Source organism: Pteronotus mesoamericanus, unplaced genomic scaffold (genome assembly GCF_021234165.1).
Source record: "Pteronotus mesoamericanus isolate MK-2021 breed Mesoamerican mustached bat unplaced genomic scaffold, CSHL_Meso_final contig_90, whole genome shotgun sequence".
Lineage (NCBI taxonomy): Eukaryota > Metazoa > Chordata > Mammalia > Chiroptera > Mormoopidae > Pteronotus > Pteronotus mesoamericanus.
Window position 1 is genome coordinate 31,492,942 of NW_026555277.1, and position 23,154 is coordinate 31,516,095.

The window sequence follows — 23,154 nt, forward strand, 5'->3', positions numbered from 1 at the left end:
GTTGTTAGAGTCCATGTGGGAGTACAGCCTGGATACAGGCATGGCTAATTGGATTTTTTGCTGGTTCCCACTCAGAAGCCCTGGCTCAGGGCTACCCTTATTTTGCGTTTCCTTCTCAACAGCTTTGCTGTGGAATCTAATCTCCACCTGCAACTCAGGCCCTGACACCTCTGCACACCCTGTTCAATGACCTCATCTCTCCCTCCTCAGTGGGCCTTTTAAGAGCCATCCCAAAGCTGCACGGGGCCTCTCGGGCACTCTTCCATTTGAGAGCAGGACCGTGTGATACCAAGAGTGAGCTCTTGCCAGTTGTGAAACTTTCTGCAAACTGCTGGGCCTCTCTGAGCCCATGTCCTCTGTAAAAGGGGAGCCAGTCCGCAGCACAGCAAATATACTCCTAATGAGATTTATGGTTTGAAATGAGACAAGCTGCATAAAGGGGCTCAGCACCAACGCCTCTCTCCTTTGGCTGTCAACCCCTCCCCCCCAAATCCAGTCCTCCTCCCCAGTCCCTTGGGGAGCACACTTCATCCGAAACACACAAACACGGCCTTCAAACACAGCCATCCCTGAAATTAAAAATGCTAAAAAGAATTCTCATCTGAAAGAAACCAAAGCTTACATGGACTGGGAATGTAATACAAGATTTTTCATTTAACAGTTTGTTCTACCACCCTCCAGCTAAGGACCATTAATACCCCCCATCTCCTGGGACACGGAGATAGCTTGGGTGTGAAGAATGTGTCATTGTCATGGTCATGCTCTAGTCCGGGCAAGAATACGCAACCGATGCCCACAGGATGCAGAGAATAATGTTTAAACTGATCAGGAGGGAAACGAAACCAACAGATAAGTTTCAGAAGTTACATCTTTGATGCAATAAATGCCAAATGAACCCCAAGGAGGAAATAAAGCAGGTGTCTTTCTAGGGCCCCTGTGAGGACCTCCCAGCTCAGCTGCCAGCAGGGCTCCTGCTGACAGAGATAAAACACTACTGTGCCATTCCCACTGTGGCAGGTCCCACAGAGACCCCTAGGAACCTCTGACACAGCCTCCCTCCCGGCCCCGGACGGGAGGGCCCATGTTCTTGATAATCCAGAGGTGCCCCTCCGGTAAAATTATTCAATCAACTGCTGAAGGACTACTTCTAAGTTGGCCTCTCCTGACCAATGGACAAATTAAGAGAGGGGACACAGGACATCGAAGGCATCATCACGGATTGATTACTTTATGGGAATCCCAGTGATGGCTCAAGGGCAGACATCAAAAAGAGGGAGAGTCAAAACCCCCCAGGTGAGGGAAAAATCCTGGAAGCAGACGGCACTGACAGCGACACTGTGAATGTATTTAATGCCACGGAATTGTACGCTGAAAATGGTTGAAATGGTAGATTTCATGTTATGTGTATTTTATCAACAATTTTTAAAATTAAGAAAACACAAAGAAACCTCCAGGGAAGTGTGGGAGCCAGTGGGAACCTCCCACAGAGGCCCGTGGAATCAGCACCGGGACAGTTCCCACAGGCAGCACTGCCTTGTTTGCGCCGAGGTGTCCTCAGGAGGCAGCTGAGGAAGAGCCAGGGGCTGGAGCCAGGGACCTAGGTTTGAATCCCGATTCCCCCTTTTACTGAGTGTTCTTGGGCAAGATACTTAGTTCCGCTGGGCTCTGTTTCCATATCTGAAAACAGGGGGATCATATTCTACTTTTGATTGGGTCATTGTGAAAAACAGACACTTTATATATTTAAAAAACAAAGTGCTTCCAGCACAGTGCTCTAAGGCGCTTGACAGGGTGCCCATAACTGGTCACTTTGTTGTTATTCAAGTGTGCCCCCTCCTTTGCTGGACACATCCTTGTCAAAGGAAGAAATAACATAACATAGAACCGTTTTCCAGGACTGCGGCTCCTTGCCTTCCCCCCTGAGAAGTGCGCCAGGCCTCAGGCTCCCCGTCTCCCCACTGGCCTGGAAGCGCATAGAGAGGGGCATGCACCCACGTCTCCCCCAGAGGCACAGCAGCAGCAGAGGAGCTGGGACCCTGGCTGCCCACCCTTAGCCACCACTGACTCAGCTTTGAGGGTCTCCAAACTGCATTGAATGAAGCCTCCAGCTGCATTCAAAGGAGCTTTGTCCAGCACATTTGGTGACTGTTACATCACTGGTCTCTTACTCTGTCTTTATTTACAAGAGCACTGGGTCCCATGATCGGGCCTGGTTCAGCTTCCTGTATTCAATCTAAACTGTTTCATTTGTGGTTGAATCCCACACATTCAGAGCCTAAAGAACCTGAATGTTCAGCTCCTATCTTCTCTTGATTCTAAGGGTGAGGACGTGACACCCACAGGGTCCCAGTGACTGACTCAAGGACACACTTGGGTCCTCTTAAGTAGCAGAGCTGAGACCAGAAGGAATCCTGCGATTGCTGGGTCTGGAGTATTTTTACTCTGGTGGATGAAATGAAGACAGGTTTCAAACCCGAGCTGGGCTCTCACCTCAGTCAGGTGGCAACATTAAGTCTGTGTGTCTCTGCCCCGCCTGGTGGTGGGACCCATGGGCAGCAGCGCAGCACCTGGGCCCTCTGTAACAACGGGCTGCGGGAATCCCCACCAGCCGATGATTTTCCACCAAAGAGGGACCCGCAGGGAGGTGAGAAGTGTATAGTGTACAAAAACACATTTACTCTAAGTTCTGTGGGCATACAGGTGAAAACATGTCAGGGTATTATAACACAAACTAAACAAAGGAAAGCTCCTCCAAGTTAGCAAGGCCAGGGATGAATGAATGCCTGAGAGCAAAAGCGGGATGGCTGGCTATTCAAGGGGCTGTGGGTTTGAACAGGATTAAGGAAGCTATCTTCTTCTCTCAGCTCCCAATCCCTACCCCTCCTGTACCTAACAGCAAAAGACCGGTGGTGGCTGCCCATGCCATCCTGAGGCTGGTTTTGGTCCCCCCAACTACCAACTGATCCAACTAGCCCCGAACAGTGACGGATGCCACTGTTTTTTCTGATCACCAACAGCCACAACAGCAATAACAAATGAGGGTTACATAGGCGAGGGAACAGGGCATTAAGTCCCAGGGGGCTCCTGACAACGAGACCATGCACGGGACTTTTTATTAAGGTTATGTCACTACAGTAGAAGCAGGGCAAGACCCAGCCGCATGAAACAGGAGGTTGTCTAGGACATCCGTGTTTAAGAGTGGATGTGTTACCATTTAATGCAAACCTTAAAGTTAATAGAAGGGGGAAAACCTTTGCAATGAAATAGCAGCATTCCTGGTGGAGTAAAAAAAAAAAGATTTTATAAATGTTATATAACCCGCTGGCGTCAAAAATGTGTTGCTGGTTTAGCATCGTCTCTCTCTTAGGCATAAACTGGTGAGTTTCTTTTTTTTTTTTTCTCTCTTTTTAAAGACATTTCTTCATTTTGTTTTCTTAGCAGGTAAAAAAAGAAAAAAAAGTCTCTGCATATCCATGGCTCTGCAGGGGAGAAAGAAAAGCAATTTTCTGCAATTTAGGAGAGGTCTTGAGCAGCCTCGTCAATCAGTGTTGTGTGTTCCTTTGTCAATGTTTAGGCGGTAGCCCACCTTGCTTGGGACAGCAAGTGAGAGAGGAGGTGAAGAGGGAAGGGGAAGGTTTTAATTTTTTAAATTGATTTTGGAGAGAGGAAGGTGGGGTGGGGAGAGAGATTTGTTGTTCTGCTTATTTATGCATTCATTGGTTGCTTGTTGTATGCGCCCTGACTGGGGATCAAACTCACAAACTTGGTGTATCAGGATGACGCTCTAACCAACTGAGCGACCCGGCCAGGATGAAGATGCTTTTAGGAGGGCCTGCTTGCCCAGGCACATCTTCCATGACTTACAGGATCTTTCTCCCTCTTTGTTATGGGCTGAACTGTGTCCTTTCAAAATTCAGATGTTGAAGTCCTAAGCCCTAAGTCCCTCGGAATGTGACTGTATTTGTAGATTGGGCCTTTAAAAAGGTAATTGAGGTAAAATGAGATCATATAAGTGGGCCCTAGTCCAGTATGACTGGTGTCCTTATAAGAAGAGGAAAGTAGGACACACACACACAGGGAAAGTCATGTGAAGACACAGAGGAAAAACAGCCATCTGTAAGCCACGGAGAGCGGCCTCAGAGAAACCAGCCCTGCTGATACCTTTGTATCAGACTCCAGCCTCCAGAATTGGTGGAGCCCCCCGCCCCACCCCATCCCAGTCTGGTGCTTTCTAAGGCAGCCCTAGTCGACTAACACCCTCCCTCTCCTGTCCCTTCCTCTTACGGCTGGCCTGGTCACTTTTCCTCCAATGAACACCTGCCTTTTTTCTCTTTGTTTCCAATCCTAGCTTCTCTGGTGTGCAGAGCTACTGTCTGGCTTTTGAAAAACAAGAACTGTTTTGCTGTTTCATAAAGCTCAGTTGAGAAATGTCAAGGGAAAAAAAAGAAAATGCCACCAAAACACCCCTCTACTTCCATCCGCCCTCACTGTCAGGACACGCCTGGGCTCCACCAAGATGAGTGTGGGTGTGGGCCTCGTGCCAGGCAAGAGAGGAAAGTGCATGCCTGGCGTTCCTCCGACCTTCACTGGCATTTTGTAGGGCAGTGCAGAAAGGCCCACCATCTTCACACAGACCACCATTCACATGGACACGCCCTGGACGGCCACAGGTAAACGCTGTACCTTCTGATCGGTCCACTTTCTGCAAAGAGGAGGTCACTAGGTGGGATGTGCAGCTTGCTATTTTGAATTGGTTATCTAATACTCATCTTCAGTGTGATGCTTGTTTCCTGTTTCAGCTTACTCCACCCACTCCTGGTCCTGGGAAATAACTCCTTTACTTATAGGACAGGACCACAGAAGGGATGCCAACCCTGTCACTGAGTAACATGCAGTTTAAATGTTTTTAGGGTTTTTTTTTCTTTTGACATGCAGGGTTTTTTTTTATAAAAGATGTTATTTATTTACTTTTTAGAGAGAGGGGAAGGCAGGGAGAAAGAAAAGAAGGATCAATGTGTGAGGGATACATCAATCAGTTGCCTCTCACATGCCCCCAAACGGGGACCTGGCCCACAACCCAGGCATGTGCCCTGACTGGTAACTGAACCAGTGACCTTTAGGTTTGGAGGCCAGTGCTCAACCCACTGAGCCACACCAGTCCGGGCTGACATGCAGTTTAAAAAACAACAACAAGAAGGAAAAAAAAACCCCCAAAAACCCCAAAGCAATCTGATAGGGTGAGAGGGGAAATAAAATAAGAGATTACCTGTAATTACCCAATAGTCTCTGGTTGTCTCTGATATGTCAAGGTTGGGATATTCCAGTGCTAAAACAAGTAAGAAACACACCAAATTACTTTCATGAGTTTTATAGGTAAATATTGTTAAGGGAAGTAGACACAGGTGACAAAATATGAAGGAGCTGGATCCTGCTTTATCATTCCTGCTCTATCATTCTTAAGAACTCTATGACTTACAGGCCAAAACCACCTTGCTATTCAGAAAACTAAAATACTCAGAAAAGAGCTCACTTTCAGATGAAGAGTTTTCTCAGGTTTGTGGATTTCTGTTCTTTCAGTTTTCCATCACAACCTTCTTATGACGAAAATCTTCGTTATTAAGATCCACAGGTAGAACCTGTCTTAACTGTAGCTTTCTCTTTAAAAATATCCAACCATCACTACCATTTTTAGGAATGAGTATCTCTTGAATGGATTTTCCCAATGTCAAGGATTGAGTTTCACCGCCAAATGCTTGTACCAAACATTTTTTTAGAGGTGTAGTGACCACGAGAGTGACCACGTAAGGGACTTAGCACGGAGCCTGGCCTACACAGTGCCTGGCTCGATAAATAGGAGTTGTTGTTGTTATCAAAATATCCAGATGAGAGAAAATAAATTCTTCACATGATGCCATGTGTCATGAAGCCTTCTTTTATGGCATAATCTTTTCCATAAAATCCAGTTATCTTTCCTTACTATGTGGAAATTCACAAAAGCTTGCTATTAAACAAACATTCAAAAATTCTGAATGGCTACCCTGTGCTGAAGTACATCCGAATACATCTTCGCATTTATTTACAATATCAAAAACAACCAAAGAAGGAAATAGAAAGAATTTTACTAATATGTGTTTTAAAAAAGAACTTGCCAGTGACCTTGAGAAATGTACCAACAACTATATTTAAGAGCATAAATCTTTCCTTCCTTTGGCTACCAAGTGTTTGGGGACAAAGGGTAGGCTGCCTTGTCTTCAAAGCCTGCGCCTGCTGCGTGGTAATGAGGATCATGTCACTGAAGCATTAGAGAAAGACAAGGCCACAAGACTGTGGGGACTTCATCAAGTGAAGTCACAATGCTGATCGCAAATGAGCTGCACTGATATACACACCCCGAGCAAGGGCTGAAGGCCTCGGAACGTCTGCGGGTGGCAGCAGTGGGGGACCGCAGCAAGCCACATTGCCACGAGGACCGCTGCCCTCCCAGGCAGGATTATACGCTCAGAGGCAGACAGCTTGGGTTCAAACCTTAGATTCCAGGTCTCACTAGCTGTTTGAACGTGGATGTTTTATTAAACTTAATGAACTTTAGTTTTCTCTTCTGCAAAATGGTGCGATTTGGGACCTACCTCGGAGGGGGGCTGTAAGGATTAAATGAGATCAGAGATGTGTGAAGAATAAAGGCACTCAGCAAGTGCTTTTTCACAATGTGCAGTAAACTTGTCATCAATTCAACCCCGTGAATCATTTATTCCAGGTGCTGTTTTATGACCAAAGAGCAAGTACGCAGCCTGGCACAGTGGATATTTGTAAAACGGAGAAAGGCCCTGGGGGAAATGGCAGAGTCCCAGTGTGACGGGGACATACTCACGTTCAGCGATGGTGAGCGGCGGGTAGGTGAGGTAGAACCCCACCAGCTCAGCTGAGAGCTGGCGGAGGAGGCTGCTGGCCACGGTGCCATTGAGGAAAGAGCTCCGATTGCCCACCACGTACACCAGTGTGACAGTCTGGGAAGCGTTGGATGTGCTCACAATCTGAATCGACACAGGAGGAAAGGGGAGGGAGACATGCCAAGTAAGAGGAGGGTCTGTTTCATGGAGGCTGTGGGAGAAGAAGTTTAAGCAGAAGTTGAGGGTAGAAATGAAAGGGAGGTGGGGTAAGAGCGAGGGAGAGACAAGAATAACAACAGTCGTCACTCACTCATGGCTCGTTCCGTGCCAGGCATTGTGCTCAGGGCACGTCATCTCATTTAATCCTCACCACAGCCCTAGGAGGTGTATCTAATTATGACTGTCTTTTACAAGGGAGGACACTGAGGCCCAGCATGACCAGGGGCTTGCCCAACATCACGCAGCTAAAAAGGGACAGAGCCAGGATTCAAACCCAGGTAGTCTGCATCTTTTCCAGGGCTCAATTGTCTCATTACTTTTATGGTTCTGCCAATACAAAGTAGAGCTTAGGAATGTTAAATTTAAGGGGCGCTCAAGAGCTCACACAGAGAAAGCCTGAGTCAAACTTTTGGGGAACTTTAAAAGTTGAAAGGACAGAGAATGTACACCAACCTAGTAACACAGTGACTGAACCTCATTACAGAGAAATTCAGAAATATAAAATAGCTTCTTTAGAGAGCGATTATATTTCCTATGGCCGATGAATACAATCTAGAGCATGTAAATATGAATATGAGATGGTGTGGTTTGCTTCTTGCATTTTGTCTAACTCAGTGTTTCTGTTACTAGAAAATGAGGTTTTCTGGGTCATCGTAAGGACAAAAAGACCCTGAGGATGAAATGTGGAAACCAGATGCAGCAGGAAGTTATCCCACTTGGTGGGACAACCTTTGTCTGCTCCTCCCTCCTCCAGATCCACTTGCCACCCCCTCCCGTCCTGCTCAGCACCCCTGTGGACAATGGAGGATGTGGGGAGAGAGAGGGTGACGTCAGAGTACTGGTGCTGGGGACTCCCTCCCCGTGGGGCCAAAGCTCCTGCTGGGCAGCTGTGGCTTCCGGTATCTGTTCCCTTCCCTCGCCCTTCAGCCCCAGCTGTTCCAGCTTTGGGTACTGCACTGTCCCTGCGGTTCCCCTAGCACCTGCCCAGGCTTCTGCAAAGGGCCCCTTTCATTGGACTTCCTGAAAATATCTTCATTTGAATGTGTCCTCTCTTCCTAACAGGAGCTGACTGGTATCCGTCTTCCCTAGACCTTTGTGTGCTCAGACATAAACATGTCTGCAACTCTCCTTTTAAACCTTACTTTGAGGAAGACTGTCAAGGGTAGCTTCATGTTATTTCCCACTTTTTTCCGTGAGTGGAAGTTCCTTTTAAATTCTCTGTCCCTGAGTATATATCATATAGTCCAATGGTCCCCAGGCTTTTCGGCACCAGGGGCTGGTTTTGTGGAGGACAATTTTTCCACAGACCAGGCTTGGGGGGCAGGGATGGTTTTGTGGTGCTTCCGGTGCACTACATTCAAGCTCACCCCTTGCTGAGCGGCCCAGTTCCTAACAGGCTCAGAGGTTACAGACCCATGATATAGCCCCATGACTAGGACATGCACTTATGCTCCTCTCTGCAAGTATTTTTGGAATGTGGTTTAGCCATAGGTATTCACACCTCTTTCTCAAGTTACCAAGAAGAAAGGCACTTCTTTCTGAACAAGTCCAAAGGCCTCATTGTACTATCATCTATAAAAGTAACAACTAAAATAACACTGCAGCCTTTATCGCCAATCTTTATCTCTATTGTGAACATTCTATTTTCCTCTTTTCAACAAAGCTAAATTTCACTGGGTCCCAAAGAGCCTGCAGTACGGGGGCCTCTGAGCACACGACACTTGACCAGATACTTACATGTTTTTGGGCTAAGAATATTTTTATTGAAGTATAACTGACATATAACATTATATCAGTCTCACACATTTTTATTGCGGTAAAGTACATAAAAGCTACCATTTTAACCATTTTAAGTGTGCAGTTCAGCGGCACTAAGTATGTCCGCACTGTTGCACGGCCATCGCCACCACCGTCTCCGGAACTTTTCCATTGCCCCAAAATGAAACTCTGTCCCCATTAAACAACTTCCCGTTTCTTCCTCCCCCCCAGCCCCTGGCAACCACCATTCTACTTTCTGTCTCCATTAATTTGATGAAACTAAATACCTTTTATAAGTGGAATCACACACCATTTTTCCTTTTGTGACTGGCTTATCTCATGTAGTAACACATCCTCAAGGTTCATCCAGGTTGTAGCATGTGTCAGAATTAAGCTCCTTGATTAGGATGAGTAGCATTTCATTGTATCTATATGCCACATTTATCCATTCATCTGTGGGCAGGCACTAGGGTTGCTTCCACTTTTTTGGCTGTTGTGAATAACACTGCTATGAACACGGGTATATAAATATCTATTCAAGTTCCTGCTTTCAGTTCTATTGGTTACATACCTGGAAATAGAATTGCTGGATTAAATGGTAACTCTATGTTTAATTTTTTGAGGAACTGCCATTTGACATGCCCACCTGCAGTGTGCGAAAGGGTTCCAATTTCTCTACATCCTTATCAACACGTTATATTCCATTTTTAAATAATCGCTTCCTAAGAGGTGTGAGGTGGTATCTTGTGGTTTTGATTTGCATTTCCCTAGTGATTAGTCATATAGAGTACCTTTCCATATGCTTATTGGTCATCTGTATATCTTCTTTAGAGAAATGTCTAATCAAGTCCTTTGCCTATTTATTAATTGGGTGTTTGTTGAGTTGTAGGAGTTCTTTATGCAGGAGTCTAGATATTAGCCACCTATTGGGTACTATATGATTTGCAAATATTTTCTCCCATTCCATGGGTTGCCTTTTGATTGTGTCTTTTGGTCCACAAAAGTTTTTAATTTTGATGAAGGCCAATTTATCTATTTTTTTCTTTTGTTATCTGTTTTGGTGTCATATCCAACAAATCATTGCCAAATCCAATGTCATGAAGCTCTTCTCTATTTTCTCCTAAGATTAATAGTTTAAGTCTTACATTTAGGCCTTTGACCCATTTTGAGTTAATTTATGTATATGACGTCAGGTAAGGGTCCAACTTCATTCTTTACCTTACAGATGTCCAATTTTCTCAATCATTGGTTCAAAAGACTGTCTTTTCTTCACTGGTCTTAGCACCCTTGTCAAAAATCATTTGACCACATATGCAAGGGTTTGTTTTTGAACTTTCTATTCTATTCCTTTGGTTTATATGTCTATGCTTATGCCAGTACCACACTGTTTTGATTATCATAGTTTTGTGGTAAGTTTTGAAATCAGAAACTGTGAGACCTCCTACTTTTTAAGGTTGTTTGGCTATTCAGGGTCCCTTGAGATTCAATGAGTCTTAGGATTTCCACAAAAAGTCACTGGGATTTTGATGGGGATTGCACTATACCTAGATTTCTCTTAGAAGTACTGACACCTTAACAATAATAAGTATTTCAATTCACAAGCACAGGATGTTTTTCCATTTATGTGTGTCTTCTTTAATATAGTTATTTTTTATAGCTAAGAAAAGTATGACCATTGTGTATGGCTGCCCAACACTAGCTTCCTGAATAAGAAGAGGTCACAAGCCTCAGACCAAGGTTGTATCACTGTTCCCTGGAAGTCATACTGTGTCCCCCACCACTTTTTTATTCTTAGACTCTTGTGGCTTCTGACTTGATTTCTTACTTCCCGCTCTCTCACGCTGCCACTCGTGAGCCTGACCCATGACACTGACCAAACGGAAAGTTGTTATTTGGCCTTCCCAGCGCCCATTTTCCCTTCTATGACAGCATCACGATTCTTCCTGGGGAAATTCCTCATTTCTCCTATCAGTTCATGTGCTTTCGGTGGCACTGCCCCACCCAAGTTCCAGAGGTGGGTATCAGCCAGGCCTAGTTGATTGGGACATTTCATCTCCTTGGTCACAGTTATTGGTCTGGTCCAGAAACGGGCACAGGATCCAAGTGGGTCCAATGACAGCTAATCCCAGGATTTTTACTGGAATGACACAAAAAGGTCCTTTGGTTCCACAAGACTGAGCAACAAGGAGGCAAACGTGGAGGTGCCAGGGGCCACCCTGCAGGGTCTGGGGATGATGGCAGCCCAGAGCAAGGCAAGCCGAGAAATGGAGAGAGAACCGCATAAAGAAATCATGTGAGCACCTGGATCCAGTTGTGCCTGACGTAAATAAACTTTGAACTTGTTAGTTACCTGAACCAATCACTTCTTCCTTTTGCTGACGCCTGTGAACTTGCATACTGTCATTTGCACCAAAAAGTCCTAAATGAGTCTACTTAATCCAGCCTGTAGCATCGATGCTATACAAGTAAAAAATAATCATTACAAGTCACTTTTTCAATGATTCTCTACACAAATTAATTAAATATTAATGCAGTCTTATTCCACAGAGGATCCAAGGTGGAATTACATATAATTCCACAAATTATATGTAATACAATAAAATGGAAAGTTATAATTACAAAACCAGATCCTGGGAAAATCACATTAAAGACAGCCCCAGGGGAAAGGCTATCATACGGTTATCCATGCATGATGGTAGAGGGGCTTACAGGGTTTCTACACTGAGGCAGTAACTTTCCTGGCTTCCCGTCGGCCAAGGCAAAAAGAGAAATGGGGTTAATAAAACAATGCACCCAATTATCCATTCATTTCAAGAGCTGTTGATATATTCAAGAGTCTCTAAAATCTATTCAGATACAATTTTTGAATTGCCTGTTGTAATCTTTTCCAAGGAAGGTTTCTTATTTGCTAAGGCCAAGGGCAGCCTTTTTTTCTTGGTGTCCCTTCCAGTGCCTGATGAATAGCAGGTGTGCAATAAGGCTATACTTCCTGAATACAGAGTATGATCTGAATACCATCAGAGTATATTCTGGCTCTAACCAGACTTGAGTACCTGTGAGAATCCAAATCCAATCAGAAATAAAGATCTCCCACAAAAGAGCTGAGTCACACTCCTTACATAAATCTTAAGCCTGTGACTTGTTTTTAGATTTCAGTCTAAAATGAACCAAATCATAATGAGATACTTCCACTTTGGATGAGTCTAGAAACGGAAAGCTTCTCATTCAAATTAAATTGTATGCTTTCTACATCGTATTGGCGTTGCTGATAATTCACCTACGCTAAATGTCAGTTTCAAAACCACTGGGTTTCATTGCGAAGGCAAACTTAGAGGTGCCTTTTAGTTCAGTGAAAACAGAGATATTGGCTAGTACAGTTAATTAGAGAAATTTGGGGGGCTAGATAAATATCATTAAGAAGCATCTGTCTTCAGTGGGGTGGTATCTATAAAACTGCAAAAAAAAAAATGGGTCTGAGGAAGGCTTTTGATGGCACGCCTACTGTGAATCCAGGAAACTGAAATAGGGTACGCCAGGAGAGGGGTTTTCCTGGGGAATAATTCATGCGTTTGCCAAAAGTTTCACCAAGGACGCCATTTCCACACTGCATCGATGCTGGTGAAGCCTGGTGGGTAAGAGTGAGCCTTGACTGAAGTCTTTATTCTATATTTTACCAACTGTGTGACCTTCTGGAAGTTTCTCACCTCTCTTCAGTTCCTTCTTTTGTGAAATGATGATAATAATACCTCAGAAATAAGGTCTTAGGTATTACATAGCAAAATATTCATAAAACGCTTAGCACGGTCCTGGCACATAGGAAGCCCTAAATATACTGTGTGTGTGTGTGTGTGTGTGTGTGTGTGTGTGTGTGTGCGTGTAAAGTAAGAGACTGTTTATGTGGATGTCTGGAAAATAACTCATGAAAATCACAGAATAGGCAAGTCTTAGTGAGTTAGCTATTTAGAAATGATTCATTTTATATAAGACATTTGGTATCTTATGTAGTATATTTATTACAATTTTTAAAAATAATGTATTGGAAAGGCCTGAGGAATCTTCATGCGGGAAAAAGAAATATAAAATCCCAAACCAAAGCAGGTAGACAGCAACACGGCATCCACACGCCAGACATCCTCACAAGCACCAGGACTGACTAGACTCAGAGGCCCCAGAGCGGCACTGTCTCCTGCCTTCAATACCTGCTCAAAGTACAAAGTAACATCGACTCCAGGAGGCTTTGAGATGGGGGACCAAGTCACATCTTGTCAACATCTGTATTATGATTGGTCTCTGTCAAACTGCACGGCTCAAGTGCCCTCCCCCTTACCTGAATTGTCATGTTGCTTTTGGTGTTCAGAACCTTCTTCTCGGCATCCTGGAAGGCCTTCTGCAGCCTCTGTTCCATTACCTGGGCGAACTTGCAGGACTGTATGTTGTCAGACTGGCTCACAAACTGAAGCACTAGAATGAGAGTGATACATCAGCCCTCGCCAACATGGTGTCTTTGTTCCTTGGACGTAACAGCAGTCATGATACAAAACCACAATTTTTACATCAGAGCAATTAGGTAAGTAAAGGGCAACAAGGTGTGGTTGTAGTTTTGGAAGCGGATCTTAAAATGATTATAACCTAGAGGAATTTAAAGAGGGATTGGGCCTGAGATTCCCTCCAATGCAAAACATTCTGTGATTTCACTTGACTGGAATATATAGACAACTGCTCCAAGACTGCTAAGAAATACCCTAAGAGAGGCCATGCCTCCCGATTCTTTGGAGGGAAAAAATAATCAATTGACCTGCATTGCTAAGTTGGTTGAGCCTTTCTATTTTCACGAGTTCTCCACGCCTGGGGTTCACAAACCACAGGACTGGAATCAGCAGGGAGCCTGAAGGAAAGATTCCAAGGCCTAAGCTCAAAGATCCTCCTTCAGTGGCATCTGGAACATGTTGCTCCAAAGTATAGATTTTATGGATACTCAACTCTAATCAGTATCCAAAATACAGAAAAAAAAAATATAGCACTTGGTGCATGTAGGTACTAAATATATACATTAGGAATAAAGGATCCTATCAAGAAATATTTTTACTAAATCCAGGGAAAATTTCGGCTGATGTGCAGGGCGCTTGGACATTTGTCCGGCAGGGCCCTTTGAGGAAGGAACACAGGGACATTAAGAGATGACAGAGCAGTTAGCAATGGAGTTTTTAAACAGGTGTCTTCTTGGTACTGTCCCCAGTCCCAGAAAGGATAGGAAGCCTTTCCTTCTGAGTTACTTGCCTGTTTTCAGCTGGAAGTGGCCTGCAGGCTGGGGATCCCAGGGGGAGGCGAGCACTGCCACAGACTGCAAGTTTGGGGTGTGCTGCTTCAGATCTGCAGTGACATTGCTGACCCCGTAAACACCCAGCATTTCGATCACTACGGAAGGCAAGTACACCAGCCTCCCTTTGGTAACATAATAACCAACTGTGACGTTATGAGAATGTTCCAGAATGTCCACCTACAAAACAAATGGATGCCCAGAACTAAGTATTTGCTTCCACAGTACTTTAAGTTATTTAGCATGGCTGGGGAATAGGATGTTCTCATTCAGCAACTATTTGAACAATGCTGTAAAGCAGATGTAGGTTGGCAAGTCTCAAAATATCAGAATACAACAAAATGTAATTTATATTGAACCTAAACGTTAATAGGATTAAATCTGTGGGTTTGCGGTTCCGTGGTTTTTGGTTTTTTTTGTTTTTGGTTCCTTAAGTGTCTCAGTAAATCCTGTGAGCACCAATTATCACCCAAGGTGGCAGAAAGGAGACGGCAGGCAAGAGAGATTTCTGGGGAATGGAACGCTGCTAATAAAAAAAATAAAATTAAAAAAAAAGCAGCTTTATTTCATTTCTCATCATTTAAAAATTAAAAGGCAGAAATGAGAGATTAAGTGGGGGTACCTTCAGGACAGGAGTCAAATAGTATCTGAGGTGAATTCCTCTGTCTAGAAGCTGAGAGAACTGTTCAACTGAACTCCATTCTTGCTCATCAGTTGGTTCAAGACCCAGGCGCCTTGGGCCACGGGGAGCTTCTCATACAGCTGGTCCTAGGGGATGCTGCTGATCTGAGCTCTTTTTGACTCAAACGGAAGACTTCAAGGCTTTAGAGTTTATTCTTATTTGTTTTTGCTTTCATTTTATATAAACAGGTCAGGGTGTTTTTAACACCCACTTTCCCTCCTTACTCTTGCATCTCCATTAATAGTATCATGTGTATTTGCCAAAGAAATCAAAACAACTGATTTTGCTACAGGCTGGGTGCGCCTTTCGTTTCTTCACACTTTGTTTCCCGAGGCGTTGTTCAAGATGGCTTAGGTGACTGATGGCGACAAAGCAGTCGCGGGGATGTAAAGCACAGCATAGGAAACAGTCAATAATATTGTAATAATTATGTAATAGCTATGCCAGGAGGGTACTTGAAATATCGAGGAGATCCCTTTGTAAGGTATATGATTGTCTAACCAGTATGCTGTACACCTGAAACTAACACAAAATAATACTGAATATAAACTTTCATTGAAAAATAAAAAAATTTGTAAAGGTGGCTTTAGGTGGAACAAGATACTTCCAGGCGGAGCATGGACACAACACTGAGTAACACCAGAGAGCAAGTTACCCCAGTTCAAGTCCTTCCAGTGACCTCAAGGAGCAAGTCTCTGCTTGGGGATTATTGACTTTCAATACCTCTCTGAGCCTTACAAATTGCATTTCTGCCAATGCTGTTTAGCTTCAATTTAACAAGCTGTTTCCATTATTCTCGTTTTTATGATTACATTTTCTTTGAGGCAAATGATCTTGATTTCCATTTATGGTGGTAATATCAAACATCCTTTCAAAAGAAATGTATTTAAGTTTTTTAAAATGAGCCAATTAAAAAAACTAATGGGAGAGGGGTTGGGGGTAGAGAGATGGAGCAAAAAGGAAAAAGCGCTCATGGACATGGACAACAGTGTGGTGACTGCTGGGGGAAGGCAGTAAAAAGCGGATAAATGGTAACGGAAAAAATACAATAGAAAAAGAAAAGAACTAATACATACTAACTGTCACCGCGGTCTGTGATGGCATGCAGGAAAGGCAAAAGCTGTGAAGGTCGTTTGTAAATGACAGAAGTTTAGTGACACCTGTATCAGGCAATCAATGGAAACATTCACATTTTCCACTTTCAGCCCTGGCTGGTGTGGCTCAGTGGATTGAGTGCCAGCCTGCAAACTGAAAGGTCACCGGTTTGATTCCCAGTCAGGGCACATGCTTTCAAATACCGTTGTAGAAATCACAGATACCTCACATAGAATGCATTTCTTTCCTTCTTTCTTTCTTTTTTAGAATTATATAAAAGAGATTGACAATGGCCAACAAATTATGTACCAAACCTTATTCTTAGTCCTTGGTGTGGTGGTGGCGGGGGGGGGGCGGGGGGGACCACCCAGCTGAACGCAACTGTAGAACAAAGCATCAAAGGAAGAGCTGAGGCGCAAAAGGTGCCCACTGACTGCCAACTGCATTTACTGCTTTAAAACATGGAATCAAACCAAAAGCACATAAAGCAAGGCTTCCATCACTGGGATATGCCTTCAAAATCATCTAGCAGTTGTTAAGCAGTACTTGGCATTGAAGTGGAGAAAAAGTGTCCCCTTCCCTGCCTGCTGCTGGCAGTTTAAGCAGAGCTGCACTCAATTTACAATTCAGAGTAACTTTTAAATGTCCAGAAATAAATCATTAATTATTTAAAATGGTGAGAAAGATAAAGAAAGAAGCTATGGATGGTTTCTAGAGAATTCCACTAATGATATTAAATACTTTTCCCAAACAATGGGCTAATGGGAAAATTTCACACAGCATATCAAGGCTTTTAAAAAAAATTCTGGACGTAAGGCAATTAGCCTCCATTTTCCATCTCAGAATTTTTCTCCAGCCACCACACATACACTATGGACCAAAATGAAAAAAGACGCTACTTCCGGCCAGTGTGGTTATGGTGCCCAGGGAGGAGGAGAACCATCTGAACATACTCTGGACAAGAGGGGGATATAGAGGGATTAGTCTGACAACAAAAGCGAGGGGCTTACGTGAGCCGAGACGTCGTTCTGGTGGAAGGCCTTCCGCAACGCCTGTGTGAGCCCTTTGGCGACATTGAGCCTCAAGGTTTCACCGATCTGCACTCTCCTTTGCGTCAGAAAGAGAACTGTGGGAGGAAAGCAAGTGCGGCAATCAGCGTAAGGCAGCAGGGGACCTAATGAAAGGGCCCGCGTCGCCTCCCCAGCCACCGCCTCTCACAAGTTCTGAGTGAAGCCAGTGAGTGTGGGTCCCGTGGGGTGGGGAGGTGGGACACTAGGGGAGGAGCTCTATTGGTCCCATTCAAGTCCCAAGGAAAGAAGGCCCTAGCCATTTGTGAGGAGAAAAAGCTCTCAGGCTGGTGGCACTTAATTTCTGACCAATGCTGCCTCTGACTTTGAAAGGTGGGATCAGCAGTACCTGCCCTGGTGGGTCTACACGCAAGCGAACGCTCTCCACAGATTTCCCAGGAGGCCGACTTAGATGCAGGCCCTGAGCTAGGTGTGATGGCTTAAAACTGCATCAGGAAGGTGTGACAGAGGTGGAGACCAGGGTGAAAACAGGCAGCTGTGACTGAATGTGACAGGGGCTATTTGAAGGGAAGCCAGCTGCAGGCCCTAGGAGGGGCATCCAGCTCTGACTTGGGCAGGGGTGTGGGGATCAAGCAAGGTTTCCAGGAGGATCTGACGCTTCTGCTGAGTCCTGAAGGATGACAGGCGCGCACTAAGGAAAGCCGGGAAGGAGCTGTCCCCACCCACTCCCAGCAGAGGGAAGACCAAGGGCAAAGGCACGGGGGAGAAAAGTGAGCCATTTCACCGAGTGTTTAGGCTTGGCCCTGAGGGTAATAGGAAATAAAGGGTTTTAAATAAAGGCATGCATTTTAGAAGGTCCTTCAACTGCAGGCTGGAGAACGCGTGTGTGGGGTGGAGGAGAGTCTGAATGCAGAGAGATGAATTTGGCTCCTGTTGCAGAAATTGAGGGGGGCGACTGTGACAATGTGAACTAAGAAAAGTGGCGGCGGTGGTGGGAAGAAGGGGTACGCTGGAGGCAGACCTAAAAGTAACTTGTGGTTGGCTGGGCGTGGCTGGGGTGATGGGGGGAGTCGGTGAAAACGAGAGGGGGAGAATGTTCCAGACTTGTGCGTCTAGGTGGCAGAGGTTGCCACTCAGAGCAGGAGGCACAGATCTGGAGCGCAAGGGGAAGGGAAAGTGGAAAACCAGATGGTATAATTTCTTGAGATATAGAAAGAAATACTGTACTTTCTGCTAGACCTAGTTTCACAATTTCCCATTTTAGAATAAGATATGTCTTGAGAGACGGTTTCATTAAATTCTTTGTGGGGCGAAGTGGAAGGCAGGGTGCGAGCATTCAACATTGGCAAGCTCTCTCAAATACTGTGTCTAATGTTTTTTTATAGCAAACTCTATCCCGCTATTAAAAGGACCCTGTGCCTCCTTGGTCTGCTGCGTTGCAACTGGGAGCTGAGGGCTGAAAAGACAGCATCCACCTCCAAACATTTGCAGGGTCTCCTTTTTTAACATCAAAAGCAATCCCGGGTGCCCACACAGAGTACCGCAGCTGTACTTTCAGTTCCTGCTGATTGAGAACATACATGACAAAAAGCCTTTCTCAATTCTGCAGCACTCCCCAAGATTGCATATTTTACTAAGACATCATTCATTTATGCAAAACATCACTGATCCACCCTACAGGCAAAACTCGGTGCACATCTGCTTTCTCAGACCCCTGGCCTGACTGATTTCTGAGGGACCTCTGACACCAGAAGTGACCCCTCGTTATCACTTAACGCTTGGCCCCACCTCTGTCACTTGATAAAGATCAAGAGTTCTCAACCCTGGCACTCCTGACATTTTGGGCTGGCCTATTCTTTGTTGTCAACCATCCCTGCAATGCAGGATGCTTAGCAGCACCCTAATCTCTATCTCGCTAGATGCCAGCAGCACCCTCTCCACCCTTCAAATTGTACAGACCGCAAAACATCTCTAGATGCGGCCAAATGTCCTGTGGATGAGGGGGAGCAAAACTGCCCCTGGTTGAGAACCGCCGATCCCAAAGAAATATAATTATTCTGTTGGCATCTCTGAAGCCGTCACGTGCTTGCTGCTTTCAAGTATAATCAATGTAGTGGAGTCTTACCTATCTTCACCAAAAGTTTACTGGACATCTGGCACTCCAGGTTGGACACTACTTTGCCAGCTGTGACCGTAGCTGTCGACACAGCGGGAAGAGCAGCGTTTGGGTTTTCTGCCAGCAGCGGCGGCAGCCGGGTCGCCCTGACTGGTGCTGTAACGGACGTCAGCGCTGCCGTGATTGTCAGCGCGCGTGTGGTGGACGCCCTGGGCAGGTCCGAGTTAGTGGGGTTCGGGAAGCTCGTGTGCATGGCTTGTGGTTTCCTGGTGTGGTGTGTGGTGGACAACAGGCCAGAGGCGGTGCCCGGGGTCCCTTGCATGGCTGTGTGAGTGTTCATGGTGTATGCGGATCTTGCAAACATGTAGGTTGGAGTGAATGAGAAAGCTGAATGGGCCGCCCCTGGTGTCGCCTTTGGGGCAGATGCTGTGTTGTTGGTGACATTTTTAGCTAGAGCAGTGGTCAAACTGCTCTTGACTAATCCTGAGACCCCGGCCGAAGGGCTGCTGCCAGTGCCCTTAGCAACCAGGGCTGCAGACAGTGCCGGCGGGCTTGATTTCCTCAGAAACAACGTGGAAGCTGCTGCTGCTGTGGGTTCTGCCTTGAAGGACACCGCAGAGTCCGCTGTAAAGAGAGAAAAAGCAGAGTTTGTCATTGGCCCAGAATGCACACATCACTTGCGGTGATGAGCGCATATAACTTATGGATTTGCCGTGGCGAAACGTCTCTGTGCTCTGAAATTTAGGCAAAGCAGCTTAGCTCATTAAGTCAATTAAGCATAATGAGAATGACAGTTATAGCAAAGCTGTGGTTGGTAATAAGGACACTTAAATGGTGAATCCTTTTTAAAAAATCAAGTCAGCAGAGGATCAAGGACATGACACTTGGGGGCTGCTAATTCATTCACCAGTGAGACAAGGTGTGCCTGCTCCTGAGCAAAGCTGGGCGTCTGCACTGAGCTTGAAGATGCTTTGGCTGCAGAAGCAGTCCTACCTGTTTTCTGGGTACCAGGAAACGAACTACCTGCATTAGTGGCTGCACCTGTCCATTTCTTGGGGCGCTGAGAAGGCAGGAGCACTTTGGATGGGGTCCTGATTGAGGCGCTGGTTGACAGAGGAGATTCAGCAGTAGAGTGATAGCTTGGGATATTCTGGAATGGTGTGGAAGCATTTATCACAGGAGATGGATAGATGCCGCTGGAAATTTGGAAACTTGTATCCATTCCATCTGAAAACATTTCCCGCAGACCAGCTGTGGAAGGCAGACTTGGAGAGGTTAGCAAGAGAGAATGTGTTGGATGGACAGGCCGCTGCAGATGGGGATGAGACTGGACATATTGACTTGTGGATGGGTAATCTTCAACCTCAGATGTTTGGAAGACTCTGGGGTGGTTGTCATTACTAACGGACAGAATGTCTGTATGGTTTCCAACCATGGTAACGTCTGATTGTTGGACTAGTTGATTGGTGCTTGTGTCAAGGACTGGATCCTGAATACTAAAGCCTTCTGCAGTTGCTGAATGCCCAGCAGTGTCTTGGAAATCCTGAGATTCTATTGTACTAACAGCTGAAGCTAAATCACTGGGAGCAGCAGAGGAAGCTGAATAAGTTTTCCAACTTGTGGAGCTCATTGTGTGCCCATTGGTATCATAATTTGTTTGCTGCTGCAAGCCAGATAACGTTGGTTCTGTGGAAAGGGATCCAGTTTCTGCTGAAAGAGAACTCCAGAAAACATCTGTGACTGCTGGCTTCTTCACACTTCCCATTGTTGAGAAATCATAGACCTCAGTGGAGGAGGGAGATGCTATCACCCGTTTGGAAGTTGAAACTGGCAGCTCAGAATGGTCCGTGGCAGCTGTGTAGGTCTCTGGATTGCTGGTGGAAGAGCTGGGAGACGGGGAAACAGTCTGGGTGGCTCGTACAGAGGAGATGGAACGTGGAGGTAATTCGGAAGGAAGGTTTGTTCTGGGTGTTGTAGTGACAGTGGGTGAACTACGATCAGCGGTAAAATCAGAGGTGAATCCATCTACTGTGTGAAGACTCCAAATCTCTTTACTTGGAAGGGCCTGGAGAGCAACTGTGAAGTTTGCCTTTTCGTTTTTCTTGAAAACAGCTGTCACGCTGTCTTCTTTCTGCAGGGGAAATGCCCGAGTCGTGGCAAGGAGATTAGGAAATTTGCTTGAGGGGAGAAAGTCCGTAGCTGCAGGAGGAGGGTGTCCATCAAGGCCCTTGGCCTGAGGAGTCAGCATTTCGGGCTTGGCGGAGGGAGAGGAATGATTCTGCGCCGGCCGTAGGAAAGTAGGCGTGGAGGGAACGTCTGCCACTGCGCCCTTTGATGGTGATGCAGGAACGGCTCTGGAAAGGTTGGCTTGTCCTTGGCTGGCTGTAGTGGGAGGCAGAGGGGAAGGCATCGAAGAGAAAGATGTGTGTTCTGCTGAAAGGGAGGGCCCTTCCGAATTCTCTGGGGCTGCTGACAAAAGCAGTGGGTTAGCAGAGTCCTTTGCAGTGGTGGGGGCCAGCTTTCTGCTGGTCATTTCCACCGCCACTGACTCAGCAGTCTGAAAAAGTGAAGGCATGGTCTCACGGGTTGCTGCTATTGCTGTGCTCGTCAAAGGCACCCCACTGTGCACTCTTTCAGCCACCTCAGCTTCAGCTGGCTGGGTGGATGCAGGGCTTGAAGCCACTTCCAACCTTGACCATGAGGGAGTTCCACCTGACAGGTGAAGACTTCCAGGTGCTAGGGGAGGGGGAGACAGATGAGCCAGCTCTGCCCTGGAGCTCAAAAACTCCGGCGTTGGGGAGCTCGCTGAGCGAGGGCTCTCCATGGAGGGCAGCTGTGAGTACTGCTTTGTCGAAGACCCAGAAAAACCTAGACGAGGGATACCTATTAAATCCTGGGCATTTTTGGATGGAGTGTGGTTCATTTCATCAGCAAATGGGTTTAGGGGATTAGGTACACTCTGAGTTGAAGAGGAGTCCATTGGAGCTCTTTGGGGGAATAAAGGCACTTTGGTGGGTTGCTCAGCTGGCTTAGAAAAGATGGTGGAATGAGGTGAGTCAGTAACCAATGAAGAGGATGGAGATGGAGGGAGAAGTGGAAGGATGTCTGACCCCAGAGTATGTCGTTTTGAGATGGAAGGAGTCCCTACCCATACGGGCTGAGATGGGAGGACAGGGCTCAAGGATGGCACTGATGGGACAGAGGACAATGCGGGGAGCATGCTAGTGTGAGGCAAACCTGACACGCTGGTTGTTTCTTTTCCCCCTTGAGATCTTGGGTGGACCAGCGACTCAGTGGAATCCTTGTAAGGCTCGAAGGAGGCGCTATAGCCGCTTCCTTGGTAAGGGGAAGAGGAGAAGTCCCCATGAGCCCTCGCTCTGCGGTGTGTCTTGGGAGGAGGTGTCCGGGTGAACTGCAGCACGCTGGTGTTGTCAGGGGACGGTCCGAGCACATTCTTGATTCTGTCCGCTGCCGAGGAAGACTGGACTTCTGAGAAAGGCCATGTTGGTGAAATCGGTAACAATTTCCCAGGAGGAAATGACTCTGGGTTTGGGGTGACGGTTATCTGTAGATCGCCTGTTCCTGTGAAACAAAACATCAAGCAGTCAGACATCAGACAGCCCTTAGGTGCCCGCAGGCGTAGGTCCTGAGGGAAGGGGCGGGCAAGAGAGGCTCAGCTCTGGCCTGTTCCACCCTGGCACCGAAGACACATTGAATACACCAGAACAATAAATTATTATAAACATGCAAATGCTGCAGCTGGCGTACAGGACAGGATTGATGACTAGTCTCTGTGATGTTTAAGTAAAGATGTGGGACATGCTTGTGTATTTTAAGTCCTTCTGCTGTGCCACCTATGAGAGTTGAACTGTGAAACTCACAATCTAGAAAGTCAAAGATGAAGGTGGCTACCTGCCATGGCCAATGACACCAAAATAAACCTCATCCAGAAACCCAAACTGCATGGGGGGGGGGGGCAGATCTTAAAGTATCTCAAGCAGAATAACTGCGGTTGCCTAAGTCTGGAAAGATGGCAGCCGGGAGACATCTAT

General features: G+C 46.0%; 1 protein-coding gene across 1 annotated transcript in view; it reads right to left on the reverse strand.

Moving 5' to 3' along the window:
* Positions 1 to 23,154, reverse strand: part of KIAA1549L (KIAA1549 like) — a 228,125-nt gene that overhangs the window by 75,999 nt on the left and 128,972 nt on the right. The window contains exons 2-8 of the mRNA XM_054585936.1: positions 20,126 to 22,684; positions 19,112 to 19,726; positions 16,969 to 17,084; positions 14,142 to 14,361; positions 13,192 to 13,325; positions 6,869 to 7,031; positions 5,267 to 5,326 (exon numbers count right to left, since the gene is read on the reverse strand). Of these exons, the coding sequence (XP_054441911.1) occupies positions 5,267 to 5,326; positions 6,869 to 7,031; positions 13,192 to 13,325; positions 14,142 to 14,361; positions 16,969 to 17,084; positions 19,112 to 19,726; positions 20,126 to 22,684 (3,867 nt within the window). The remainder of the gene's footprint in view (positions 1 to 5,266; positions 5,327 to 6,868; positions 7,032 to 13,191; positions 13,326 to 14,141; positions 14,362 to 16,968; positions 17,085 to 19,111; positions 19,727 to 20,125; positions 22,685 to 23,154) is intronic.